This window comes from Brienomyrus brachyistius, chromosome 17, assembly GCF_023856365.1.
Source record: "Brienomyrus brachyistius isolate T26 chromosome 17, BBRACH_0.4, whole genome shotgun sequence".
NCBI lineage: Eukaryota > Metazoa > Chordata > Actinopteri > Osteoglossiformes > Mormyridae > Brienomyrus > Brienomyrus brachyistius.
In genome coordinates, this window is record NC_064549.1 from 1,553,824 (window position 1) to 1,566,608 (window position 12,785).

Consider the following 12,785-nt stretch of genomic DNA (forward strand, 5'->3'; position numbering starts at 1 on the left):
CGCTCAGTGGCCCATTCATCGCCTCAGAGGGGAGGCCCCGCATCCGGGCTTCGGGGGGCCGCGGGGGTCTGCGCTGACATCAGCGGTACGCGATGGCCGTGCCGCATAAGGATCTCCTGCGGAGCGGTGTCTCTTTTCACAGGGATTCCTGACCCAAGCTACCAAAACACAGAGCGAGGGATCTATCACGGCCCCCCCAAAATGGGCCACATTTCTGTGGCGGGAGACCACGGGTGTCCATGTATGTGCCTGCATGTGTCTGTGTTTGTATCCCTGTGTGTCCCCTGGCGTCCGTGCGTGTGCCTGCAGTGTGTTGGTTTTACCTCTGGAAGCGTTGTGTGTGTATGAATGCAGAAACTGATGCACTCTCCTTTAACCTGGTGAGTTATAACATGAAGGACCTGCGATCACAGCAGATGTTCACATTTACATATTGTTTATTTAGCAGAAGCTTTTATCCAAAGTGACGTATATTTTTGAGAAAGCAGGATCAGACGGTCTCTGGAGCAACTGCTTAAGGGCTTGGCTGTGGGGCCCAACAGTGACATCATTTTGCCGACCCGGGGATTAGAACTGGTGACCTTCTGATTACAGGCGCAGCGGCCTAACCCACATGATCCAGACTCAGGCCTCTGATTGGACATCAGGTGACCTCAGGATGAGTAGTTCTGCAGCAGCAGTGATAACTCCATATATGGTATTAAAATGTCCTTGTCACTGTTCTGTCGTCTCCCCCACTTTGGTCCCTCCATTCACTGGAAAACATGACACGGTGATGTGTCCTGAATCACATCCAGCAGAACCTGCCTACGGACTATTCTGATGCAAACTATGAGACAGGAGCTGATAAGTGAAGGATGGACTAATAGGTGCATAGATGGGGGTGGGGGGGTGGGGGGATTGTGGTGGAGTATGCCCCCGCATGGGCCCCAGTGTTTTCCCTGGCTCTGTTATCGTCAGTGATGTCACCTTTGTGGTTCCAAGGGAACAGGATGCACCCCCAAACTCTAACCCTCCCCCACAAAGACGTCACTGCCATTTCGGGCTGTCTGGACCGCAGATTTGGGGATATTATCTGTGAGAATGTGTCCGGGCGTCCTCACCATTAAACAGGGCGGGACCATGCACAGAACACAGGCGCTGTCAGGCCTATTGGGGGAACAAACCCTCCCCTCTCAGGCAAAGGAAAAATAGCAGTCAGGTCCCTCCTGAAAGAATGACAGGCGGAATGAGAATCCCTCAGTAATTGGTGGTGGGGGGGCGGGGGGGTCGTTGGTCTTGGGGAGGGGTGGGGGTACTTACACTGTCAGCCCCTCACATGCTCTGTAAGTCATGTGAACAGCCATGAGTTTTGGCTTCGTTGCTTGTGACTATGGCAGAGTCGAATGGCTGAAATAGTGATCAGCCACAGGACCTTGGTCTCGCACCCCGCCAGCCCCCCCCCGTAACTTTTCTGTCACCCGTACGTTTTATATATGTGCCGCACACATTCACATATTTCAGTCTGTTTATCAGGGCCTTATATCCAAACTGATGTGTGTTTTTGAGAAGGCAGGTCAGCCAGTCCCTGTAGCCCATTGGGGGATAAAGGCCTCGCTCAGCGCCACCCGCCGACACCGGTGTGCACGCTGGCAGTCTCTCTTCGGGCCACACGTGAGCCTGCCGACACCAGTGTGCACGCTGGCAGTCTCTCTTCGGGCCACACGTGAGCCAGCCGACACCGGTGTGCACGCTGGCAGTCTCTCTTCGGGCCACACGTGAGCCCGCCGACACCGGTGTGCACGCTGGCAGTCTCTCTCCGGGCCACACGTGAGCCAGCCGACACCGGTGTGCACGCTGGCAGTCTCTCTTCGGGCCACACGTGAGCCAGCCGACACCGGTGTGCACGCTGGCAGTCTCTCTTCGGGCCACACGTGAGCCAGCCGACACCGGTGTGCACGCTGGCAGTCTCTCTTCGGGCCACACGTGAGCCCTCTGACACCGGTGTGCACGCTGGCAGTCTCTCTTCGGGCCACACGTGAGCCCGCCGACACCGGTGTGCACGCTGGCAGTCTCTCTTCGGGCCACACGTGAGCCCACCGATACCGGTGTGCACGTTGAATAATTAGATGGAGAGTAGAGAGTAACACTCTGACTCTTTGATGGCTAAGAACAATGTCTGATAGTATCCATGATACATGTTGTCAAGTTTCAATACAAGTTTCCAAGGACCCCTGCAACCTCCTACTGTGGACCCCAGGGCACTGCGGACCACTGGCTGCAGTGGAGCCATGTGCACTGGGCCTGACAGGAAGGAGGGGGTGCCAGTTATGGGTGTTGCCAAGCAACATCCACCCTGCTCTCACAGTAATGGCGGAATGCCGAGTGCCGGGGGGCTGCCTGATGAACATGTTCAGGGCTGGTGCAAGCGAGTGGTTCCTCCTGCCCCCCCCCCCCCCAAATAGGGCCGTGAGTATAAATATTTCCACATCCAGATGTTTTCAGTTTAAACATACTCAGTGGAAAGATTTACGCTGAATGAGAAATGAGCAATTCCAAATCTCATATCTGGCATTCTCTGCCCCCTTCGCCAACAAAAGGGAAATCCAGCGTATAATCTCAAATCATAGGAGCTGAATTTACACTTAAAATTTACAAATTGAGTGGGATGGACAGCAGGCTAAATGGAAGTGACTTAGCCAAAGGGGACTCACCGTATGTTAAAACGCAGCTCATAAAGGACCATAAAGTACTGAGGGCTACGGTAAACTGGCTGACTGCAGCACTCACCTTCGACTGCACACTGATCTGGTGAAGGGATGTGTCTGCTTGTGTCTGCACAGAAGGCCCGGATCCGCTCCGCATTGTCCTTCATGTGGAGCCAGAACTGGTCTCTGTCCCTGTCCTGTGTGTTACTTCCTGTGGCCTGCCCCTCTCCTTCTGAGCCGGGGTCCTGCAGCATGGATGCAGCAGGGATGTGGGCCTGTAGAGTAACGGTACTTTCCGGATGCTCCGGACAGGCAGACCTCTCTGCCGGGATCCCCTCTACACCCTTCTCCACGGCCGGTTCATCCTGCCCGTTGTCCAAGTTGATGGACTGCGAGCGGACCGCTTGCAAAGCAAGGCTTCTGGACCTGAGGAAGAGCCCAGTGTTGACACACCTGTTGAAGCTGGAGGCTGCCTGACAATTTCTGACCTTGCAGACTACCAGACACTGTTTCTGAAGCTGCAGACTGCCTGAGACAATTCCTGAAGCTGTAGACTGACACACCTGTTGAAGCTGCAGACTACCGGACACATTTTCTGAAGCTGTAGACTGCCTGACACACTTTCACAAGCTATAGACTGCCTGACACTTTCTCAAGCTGTAAACTGGCACACCTGTTGAAGCTGCAGACTGCATGGTTTTTGACGCTGCAGACCGACACACCTACTGAAGCTGCAGACTGCACGGTTTTTGACGCTGCAGACTGACACACCTGCTGAAACTGCAGACTGCACGGTTTTTGACGCTGCAGACCGACACACCTACTGAAGCTGCAGACTGCACGGTTTTTGACGCTGCAGACTGACACACCTGCTGAAGCGCGTCTCGCGCCGTTCCTCCCGGGCCGTCTGGCCAGTACTGTTGCGCCGCTGTGGTCCAGATGACTCAGCTTTCAGCTCCCCCTCTTCGCCCAGATTCTCCTCGAATGCTGCTCGGATCTTAATCTGCAGCCTTTCCTCAGAGTCCCCCCCGCTTGCCCCAGACCCCAGGTCAAATTGCTTGGGGAGCTCCTCCGCTTCATCATCCTCCCTGTGAGACACACACAGACACACAGATTAGCTAAATCAACAGACACTCAGTCAGAAGACCTCCTCTGCAGAAGTTCAAGTGCCACACCATAACGGTTCCGGAAAGGGCTTGTTTCTGTGTGTGTGTGTGTGTGTGTGTGTGTGTGTGTGTGTGTGCATGTGTGTGTAGTTGAGGAAAATGTGCGAGCAGTGAGCAGGTCGCTTCTATATAATTGTGATAAGTGTATCCAATCCAGGGGACCTTTGTCCCCGTCTTCAGCTGTTTTACATTCTGAGTATTTCCTTGTAAAAGTCTCTAATTCCAGAGAGACCCCAAGCTGGATACGTGGTGGACAAAATGTTCCTGGTACAGCAGCCCGGAGTGCTGAGCAGCGTCCTCAGTGCCAACTCCCCTCACAAGAGCTGCGGAACCTTTCAAAATTAGATTCTGAACTTTCTTTTGACTTTACGAGCAGCATCAAGGCCAAAAGTGAAACAAATTCATAATTTCAAATTTTCGTTACTGAGAGAAATGCCCCACGGCAAGACGCTTAAATGTTTTCGCCGTTCCAGTCTTATCTCCCATGAGTGCGAGAATGTAAAACAGAAAAATGGCAGAAAATCTATTTAGAAATGTGTCCTCGCTATGCCTGGTCAGATGGGAGAGACTGGCCAGGAAACCTAGATGCTTCATTAACCAAAACAAGAGAGGGAACCGCTGTGAACAAGAGCAAACAAAGAAACACTTCAGGAAAGTCTTGTGACTGAAGCAGACACCTTTAATCAATGGAGGACAAGGGTGTTTAGTGCTAACCTACCAGTCACATACAGGGTCCCAAGTGCAGAGACACACAAGCAGAGCAGCAAAAAAACAATTATCAAAGAGAAGAGGCACACTGACCACCACCAAAGGTTAATGAGCGAGTTCGAGGTCTCGCCTTCATTAGGCAGCAATCTCAGTTTGGCGGCACAGACAAGAATCGGTGATTTACATTTATTTATTTATCAGAAGCTTTTATCTAAAGTGATACAGGGGCAGCCAGTTTTTGGAACAATTGGGGGTTAAGAGCCTTGCTCAAGGGCCCAATGGTGAAATCAGTTGACTTACCACGGGATTTGAACTGGTGATCTTCACACTTTGGCATGGCACCCTAATCCGAGCGACATACCACCCCCATGTTGAGGGTATAATCATCTGCTGAGCTTGATCTAACCTAAGACATCTAGTCCCTGCCTGTCTGTCTGTCTTAAGATCATCAAACGCAGCCTGGAAGTTGCCCAGAAGTAGCCCTGGTTCTCCGAGATGGCAGTAGCCCAAGCTGGAGCCCTGCCCGTAAGGAGGGACGGTATGGGGCAGCTCTCGTCCTCGGTTTTAGAACAGCAGTGGGCACCACCAGCATCCCTCAGTCACAGCTTCAGAGAAATGCTGGGGGGGGGCTCCTGGCAGCCGCAAAGGAGGGCGCCCTGGTCGGTCAAGGCTGACAGCAAGTGGCTTCCAGACTGTGGAAGGACATCTCGGATCAGAGAGTCCACCAAAGTAATAAATGAATGAAATAAATGATACACAGGGAGAAAATAGGTCCCGTACAACAAGTTTTATATGTCAAGTTGGTCCTAAAAACCCAGAAAGGAATGAAATTAGGCTCGTAGTAATGAGACCTGCTTTTCTACTGCTATTTTACGCTTAAGAAAAGGTATCTGTGATAGCGTTCTCACAACGTATCGGCCACTTCAAGCCAGAACTATCGCTTGTGGTCCATCTTATGACAAAGGGCATAAACAGGACAGGTCCAAATTCTCAGGTGGTCTCTGCTGGTTCCCCTCTGCCTGTTGGACAAGTACGGAGGGAGGTGTCAGTGTGGGGGTGTCAGAAGGTGCTTTACCCAGATGGCTCGGAGCCCTGGAGGTCGAGCTGGGGGCCCAGCAGATGGGTGATGCTGAAGTTGCGGCTCATGCGGAAGACGTCCTTGCTGCCCTGGATCGAGGAGAAGCGGCTGGTCAGGTCCTGGATCTCCTGCAGTAGGGTGTGGTGGACGCTGTGCTCCACGCTGCCCAGCAGGGACACCAGATACTCCAGGGAGCTGCGCGCCAGAGCCTGGAGGAGGAGGGTGGAGAGGGCTGAGTGGGTCATGGGCAAGTGAGGCCTGGGGCCTGGTCAGACGGACATTCAACAGCCCACATTCCCAGATTTAAGACACTCCTCAACATTATCCTACCATTCTTCTAGAATTTCTGCACCATTTGCACAATACAACGACCAACCAGACCCGTGTACAGAGTCTGGGGACCTTCCAACTTCCCTGCGTTCCCATCCAGCTATCTTATGCCCCCCCCCCCCCCCCCCCCCAAGTGTTCCGACACCCTAGACAAGATTCTACTGAGCACTCCTCCACCACCCCCCCCCCCCACCTCACTCCACCCCACCTCAGCTCACCCCACTCTCCAGAATAGCAGAAAATGATTTTTCACAATCTGTTTGTATTAAAAGCATTTTAGTAACACAGGGACCTCTCTGCCTACTATCTATCCGGCGTCTGTTCCACAAGAAAAGTAGCACAATCTTACAATTAGTATAAATATAAGTAACGTCAAATAATGCATCCAGAGGTATCAACTCCAATTTTTTTTTCACTGGCCGTTTTGCGCTCCCTAATGAAAACGGCACCCTAGACCATCGCCTGTATTGCCTACAGGGCGGCCAGCCCTGTCTGAGACACAAGCAGCCTCAGACCACAGAGCTATAAGACTCTCTGGCTCGTCGATGACTGAATAAAACACTGCCGAAGCTCGGATTCACTGGCACCAGGCTCCGGAAAAACAAACAGTGGGTAAAAAAACCACACACTGCCCACATATTGTTTCTTTGTCTTCTGAGAGTCTTTGTTTAACCTTTTATTTACGGCCTTCGCAAAAAGCCAATTTAGCCAGCTAACCTCATTTCAACAATTGGACATTCCAGATGCGGCCAGAGGGGGCACTGTGGCTAAGGGTCAGCCCAGACGTTAGAGCCCCTCCGAACATTCACAGTATGGGGTCTAGTATTTCTCCATCTTCAATGTGGAAAAAGCGCCCAAATCCCAGGCACGTCCTCCCCTCCGCAAGGCAGCCCCCCCCCATCGCAAAAGCAAAAACACAAAGATGGCCATCTCTATCTCAGCCATCAGTAACTTTATTGTTCCTCGCAAAACAGCCCTTTCTGACAGAGTTTCAGCCCTGAATGCTTCCAGAAAAGTCCCATATAGCTTTGCCTTCCTGCCAATTGTGCCCTTACTCCTTGTACCAGCTCACAGTCATCGCTGCTGTTTCATGTCATGTTGTGGGGTTGCCAGGTTTGTCCAACCCCCCCGTTTGGGCCTTCGTTACACCTGGGACACTCAGACATGACTTCATATGTATGTTTTTTTTTCCACTACCGGCTGGAAATTTATATCTGACCATTTACGACAATGCATGTTACTCCATCAAAAAATACTTCGTGCCAAAAATAAAGAAACAGCCATTGTGGCCGAGGGGGGGGGGGGGGGGGGGGCTTATTTGCGACATGACATGAGAAACTCCCAACCAGCAGCACCGCCCCCCCTGGGGAAGGAATCCATTCGACCCGTCATTTCCAATGGGCCAGCAGGACTTTCAAATTCCAGGAACCATCCAAACCATCAGCTCTTCTGGCGGTGCGCCGAAGGGATGTGAGCGATCCGGAAAAGCCCAGCTATCCGCTTCGCTCCTGCTGTTCCTGACTGCCGCTCGAGAGCTGCGCAGTGAGATCCGACGCCGACACACAACCTTGATGAGTCATGGTGGCCTGCCACACAGCTCGGCGCGGGTCGACGGCAGGGGTCTCCGCTCTCTTCGGCATTGTGAAATCTGTTTTCACTTACGGTGTCTTCCAGAGACTTCACGTTTCGCACGGATGACAGTTACTTAATAATCCGCCTCTGCTTCACCATACAGGGGTTGACATTAGCTCCACCAATGGTCAGTTAATTCTCCCTTGCAGACACAATCCTCTCAGGACTCTCTGCTCCATGCCATTAATGTCAATGTCAATGCCATTAATTTGGATTAAGAATTAACCAGTGTGCTCCAAAGAAAACAATGTATGGAAAAGTAGAGGACATTGTTGTTAACACAGGGTGCTGTACTTAGAGAGAAAGCTGAGCATTGTGGGTAATGGCGGGTCCACCAAAGATGATGGGGTTACAGAGGTGGCTGAAAGTGGAGTTAAGCCTTCACTGGTCTTGGAGAACTTCCGAGATCTTTAGAGTCTGTTGTATGTGATAGTTAACAGTGAGAAAACGGAGACCGCAATCTTTGTCATGAGGTAGTGATGGATGGTGAGAGAGACTGAAACTGGAAAAAGATACATGTGCAATACAACAGTGGTGACCAGGAGCAGGGCCATGGTGTTCTGTGGAGAGCCAGGCAGGCCAGCGATTGGCTAGGGGAAGGGGATGTGGATTTGGAGGCAACGCCCACCTCGTCTGCCAGACCCACTGCTCCGTGGATCTTGACGATGTGGCCCAGGAGGTTGGGAAAACGTTGCCCGGCAACCCTTAGGGTGGTCAGATGTGAGGCGAGGGAGGCGGGGCTGGCCTGGGACACACCCACCAGCACTGTCAGCAGGGCGTCATTCAGTAGAGGATCGCTAAGGTGTGTGACGAGCGAGGGCACCGTGGACCTTAGCGCCTGCATGGATGGGATGGGGCAAAGACGGGTGACGAAAATGAGAGATGTAAAAAACAGCAAGCAGACATACTACTGAATAGCATTACTCTATGGCGGAGATAAAAAGTCAGCATTTTATTAGAACGATTCACAATACACGCATGGAAAAAAGAGGCCAAGAAAAGACCCTACTGCAAACATTCCATTCCATCAGAGATCCCATGAGCAGCCAAAGGAGAGCAGTGATTGGCCCAGAGCCACAGGGCTCCTATTGGTCCAATGTGAGCCACCCACTTCAGCTCTGTATAACTCTCTCATTCCAAGCAGGACTGGCAGGAAGACCAGTCTTTCTATTTCAAGCACATTTACCAGAACCTGCTTCTAATAATGGGAAGGTCAGCACACAGCCCATTCTGCGTCATCCTTTAGTTTCTAGTTTTCTTCTAGGTTATATGTTTTTAATACGGAAAACTATAAATATGGAGGGAGAATTTGATTTGAATGTGCGTTTTCAAGCACATGAAGATCTATCCTCCTTCCGTCTTGCAGTACATGTGAAGATGCCTTAATAAAAAAAAAAAATCATAATTTGAAGAGGTCAAACACATTAGTTTATTAGCTTTTTAGTCAATTGGGAGGTTAACTTGTGGGCGTCACTCACCAGGGGCTGTTGCTTGGCAACCATCAGCATCAGCCGGAGTAGGTGCTGCTGTTCTGGCTGCGTCAGCTGTGACATCATCGCCGCCAGGACCATCAGTGTGCTGGTGAATGGCTTCCGGCTGGTTCTTGTACACAGAGGGCAGGACCCGCAGTAGCATGTGGTTTCCTGCGGTGGGGGGGTCCAGTATGAACTTGCTCTCAGCAGAGAGGATGAAGGTTCGGGGCTAAACTACTCAATTTAAATCCATCACAGTATAACTTGGACACTGTTCTACCCCCTGCAATGTCCCCTGGACACTGTATGCTTAGGTATGACAACTCCAGCTAATCCGCAGATACATTACCCACCTGACTAATCAATCACCCAATCAGTGCCTCAGATCCACATGGCTCCTCGTTCCTGCGGACAGCACACGCTGAAGGCACAGCGAGGCCCTGGAGAGATCATCAGACAATGCTCATGCAGCCAATACAATCATCTGTTTGGTATAATGACAGACTGGTCTCCAGCGAGAGCGCTGAATGAGATACACACTCATTAGCAGAGCGCAGGAGCGCGGGTGTGTGTGTCCGATATTCTCAGTCGTGAGCCAGACGTTATGGCAGGGATCAGCAACTGACAGACCAACAAGGACGCTGTCAACATCCACTAGCTCAACCCGCGCTGAAATTCATAGTCTGGAAGTGGGTTTTAGCTGTGTGAACTTTGGTGTGATTATCATCTGGAAGAAATACACAGCTCACTAATAGGGATTTCACCACCGTGAAAGGCACCATCTACAACTTTCTACTTGGGATGTGACCAACTTAAAAACAAAATCAATTTCTATTTGGGATTTGACCAACACAATCCACATTTTTTCCACTGGGGATATATTAATGAGAAAGACCCACAGGAATCTCATTTGAAATCCATAGGCATCACTACTGAGTTGGTCCCCCTTTTGCAGCCATAACAGCTGTCACTCTTCTGGGAAGGCTTTCCACAAAATGTTGGAGTGCATGTGGGAATTTTTGCCCATTCATCCAGAAGGACATTTGTGAGGTCAGGCACTGATGTTGACATGAAGGTCTGGCTCGTAATCTTCGTTCAGTTCCTCCCAATGGTGTTCAGTGGGGCTGAGGTCAGGGGTCTATGCAGACCAGTCAAGTTCATCCACAACAAACTCACCCATCCATGTCTTTATGGACCTTGCTTTATGCACTGGGGCACATTCATGCTGGAACAGAAAAGGGCCTTTCACAAACTGTTCCCACGTTGTTGGAAGTCTAGAATTGTCCAAAATGTCTTGGTATGCTGAAGCATTAAGAGTTCCCTTCACTGGAACTAAGGGGCCTATCCCAACCCCAGAAAAAATAACTCCATACCATTATCACTCTTCTACCAAACTTTACAGCTAGCGCAATGCAGGTCAGGCAGGTAACGTTCTCCTGGCATCTGCCAAACCCAGACAGAGAAGCGTGATTTCTCATCCACAGAACACGTTTCCAATTGCTCCAGCGCTTACTGTTGCTTGCTTTACACCACTGCATCCGATGTCTGGCATTGGGCATGGTGACGTGAAACTTGCATGCAGCTGCTTGGCCATGGAAGCCCATTCCATGAAGCTCCCAGCACACAGTCTTTGTGTTGAGGTTAATGCCAGAGGAAGTCTGGAACTATGCAGTTACCGAGTCAACAGAGTGCTGGCAAATTTTACGCACTATGCACTCTCAGCACTCGGCGATCCCGCTCCGTTACTTTACGTGGTCTGCTACTTCGTGGCTGCATTTCTGTTGTTCCTACATGCTTCCACTTTGCAATAATACCGTGGGATATCTTAGCCTGGAAGAAATTTCACGAACTGATTCATTGCAAAGGTGGCATCCTACCACGCTTGAATTCACTGAGCTCTTCAGAATGACCCGTTCTTTCATAAATGTTTGTAAACTTCACTGCATGACTAGGCGCTTGATTTGATGCACCTGTGGCGATGGGTCTGAATGAAACACCTGAATTTAACGATTAAAGAGGTGTGTCCCAATACTTTTGTCCATATAGTGTATCAAAGGAAGAACATCAACCGGTCAGAGAGACAACAGTCAGGATAAAGGACACCCTCACCGTCATTATTACAAGCCTCAACTGCAAGCACACCCTGACCTCTCTTTAACACTCTGACGGCCACATGAGCCATTTACTCTGGTGAACTGCTGACTACAGTAATGCTCTTCTGTCCACAGTGTTTGTTCTCTCAAGTGAATAGAGGGATGAATGAAGGTGGATGGATAACATCCTGCAAAGGAGAGATGGACAGAGTGTTCCTCATCCCGGTGTGGAGTAACTTAGCACCCGCTCTGTGGGGGCCTTTGATGTCATCATCAAGGACCCCCCTGTATCTCCATGGATGTAATTTTTATGCTACTTTTCTGAGAAGATGCAGTCAGCCTGCCCTGGGCGTCCTGAGAAAGCTCAGGACTTCACTCTGCGAAAGGCCGGGCTTCACTGGAAAATGCTGTGCATATTCACAGTTCCAGTGAATTGTGCGCGCTGATCCTCTAGCCGACAGAGCGCAGTGCCCTGCTCGCCCCTCATCGCGCGGCGCCACTAGCCCAGCCCTTGGGCTGCGGGAACCAAACACATATGAACCGCCGTGTCCTTTCAGAAGGACTTACAAGCATCTGGAGTCTTTCTGCTTTCCATAAGGCACTGAAAAAAAAAGCATGTGGGGGGGGGGGGCTGTGAGCACACGCATGTATATTAATACGGGAGCGCAGTTTTACGGGGACATCAGACACCCACCACTTTATATGATGGATCTGAGGAGACCAGCTCTGGACATATAGCACATACAATAAGAGCTAAAAGCTAGCCAGCTCACACATCCACGTGCAGGATGGAGGTGCCTGGTGGCTGTGGACGTGTAATGTGGGCTTTTAAAATGAAAGTGAGCTTTGTGAGGACATGAGGACGGATACATTACAATGCGGCTGTTTTCAAATATCCCATCATGCTCTCCTTCTAAAGAGATACACACACATACAAGTACTGTGTCTTATGTGTTGAAGTTATGAATCTGGGTAGTAAGTGCATATTCGCTCAGAAAAATAACACCATTTAACATTAGAACATATGCTAATTAAGAGTAACACAATAAAAACCAGCTAAATTGTCTTCTGTTCTCCAAAAAGTTACTGATATCTATGGGATGGCTAGATGAACATGTGCTTCAGTTCCCAAACCTCTCCTCAGGCGGTGATTTCAGCAGAGTGTTTGACATTGTTAAGCTAACACACTTTGAGAGGTATAATACTGTAGTTTAATACTAACCTGAAGGTCATTTAAACATCATTTTCTTAGGCTGCCTAAGACTAATATAAAGGTGAGACTAAAGTTTTGGGTCAGTGCAGAGGGTCAACCATCCATTCTGCACCCCTAGAACATTTTTTATTATTTTTTTTTTTTGGGGGGGGGGGGGGGTTAAGGGCCTTGCTCAATGTGTAATGGACATGTGACTATTCTGCTGAGCATGGGATTCAAACCGACACCTTTCTGATCACAATCCCAGAGACCAAACCCGCTGAGTGACATACCACCCCCACTGCTTACTTATGAAGATCGGGGTCCCACTTATGGTCACATGTTCCCAGAGAGCGTCCCACCATGTGTTTACAGGGAGCTCATTGCACCTCGCTAACAGCGACCGCTCAGCCTCAGACTCGGACAC

At 50.3% G+C, this 12,785-nt stretch overlaps 1 protein-coding gene across 1 annotated transcript in view; it reads right to left on the reverse strand.

Annotated features, from left to right (window-relative positions):
* Nucleotides 1–12,785, reverse strand: part of veph1 (ventricular zone expressed PH domain-containing 1) — a 39,493-nt gene that overhangs the window by 11,726 nt on the left and 14,982 nt on the right. The window contains 6 exon segments of the mRNA XM_048980177.1: nucleotides 2,770–3,113; nucleotides 3,557–3,775; nucleotides 5,637–5,848; nucleotides 8,230–8,439; nucleotides 9,080–9,175; nucleotides 9,177–9,244. Of these exon segments, the coding sequence (XP_048836134.1) occupies nucleotides 2,770–3,113; nucleotides 3,557–3,775; nucleotides 5,637–5,848; nucleotides 8,230–8,439; nucleotides 9,080–9,175; nucleotides 9,177–9,244 (1,149 nt within the window).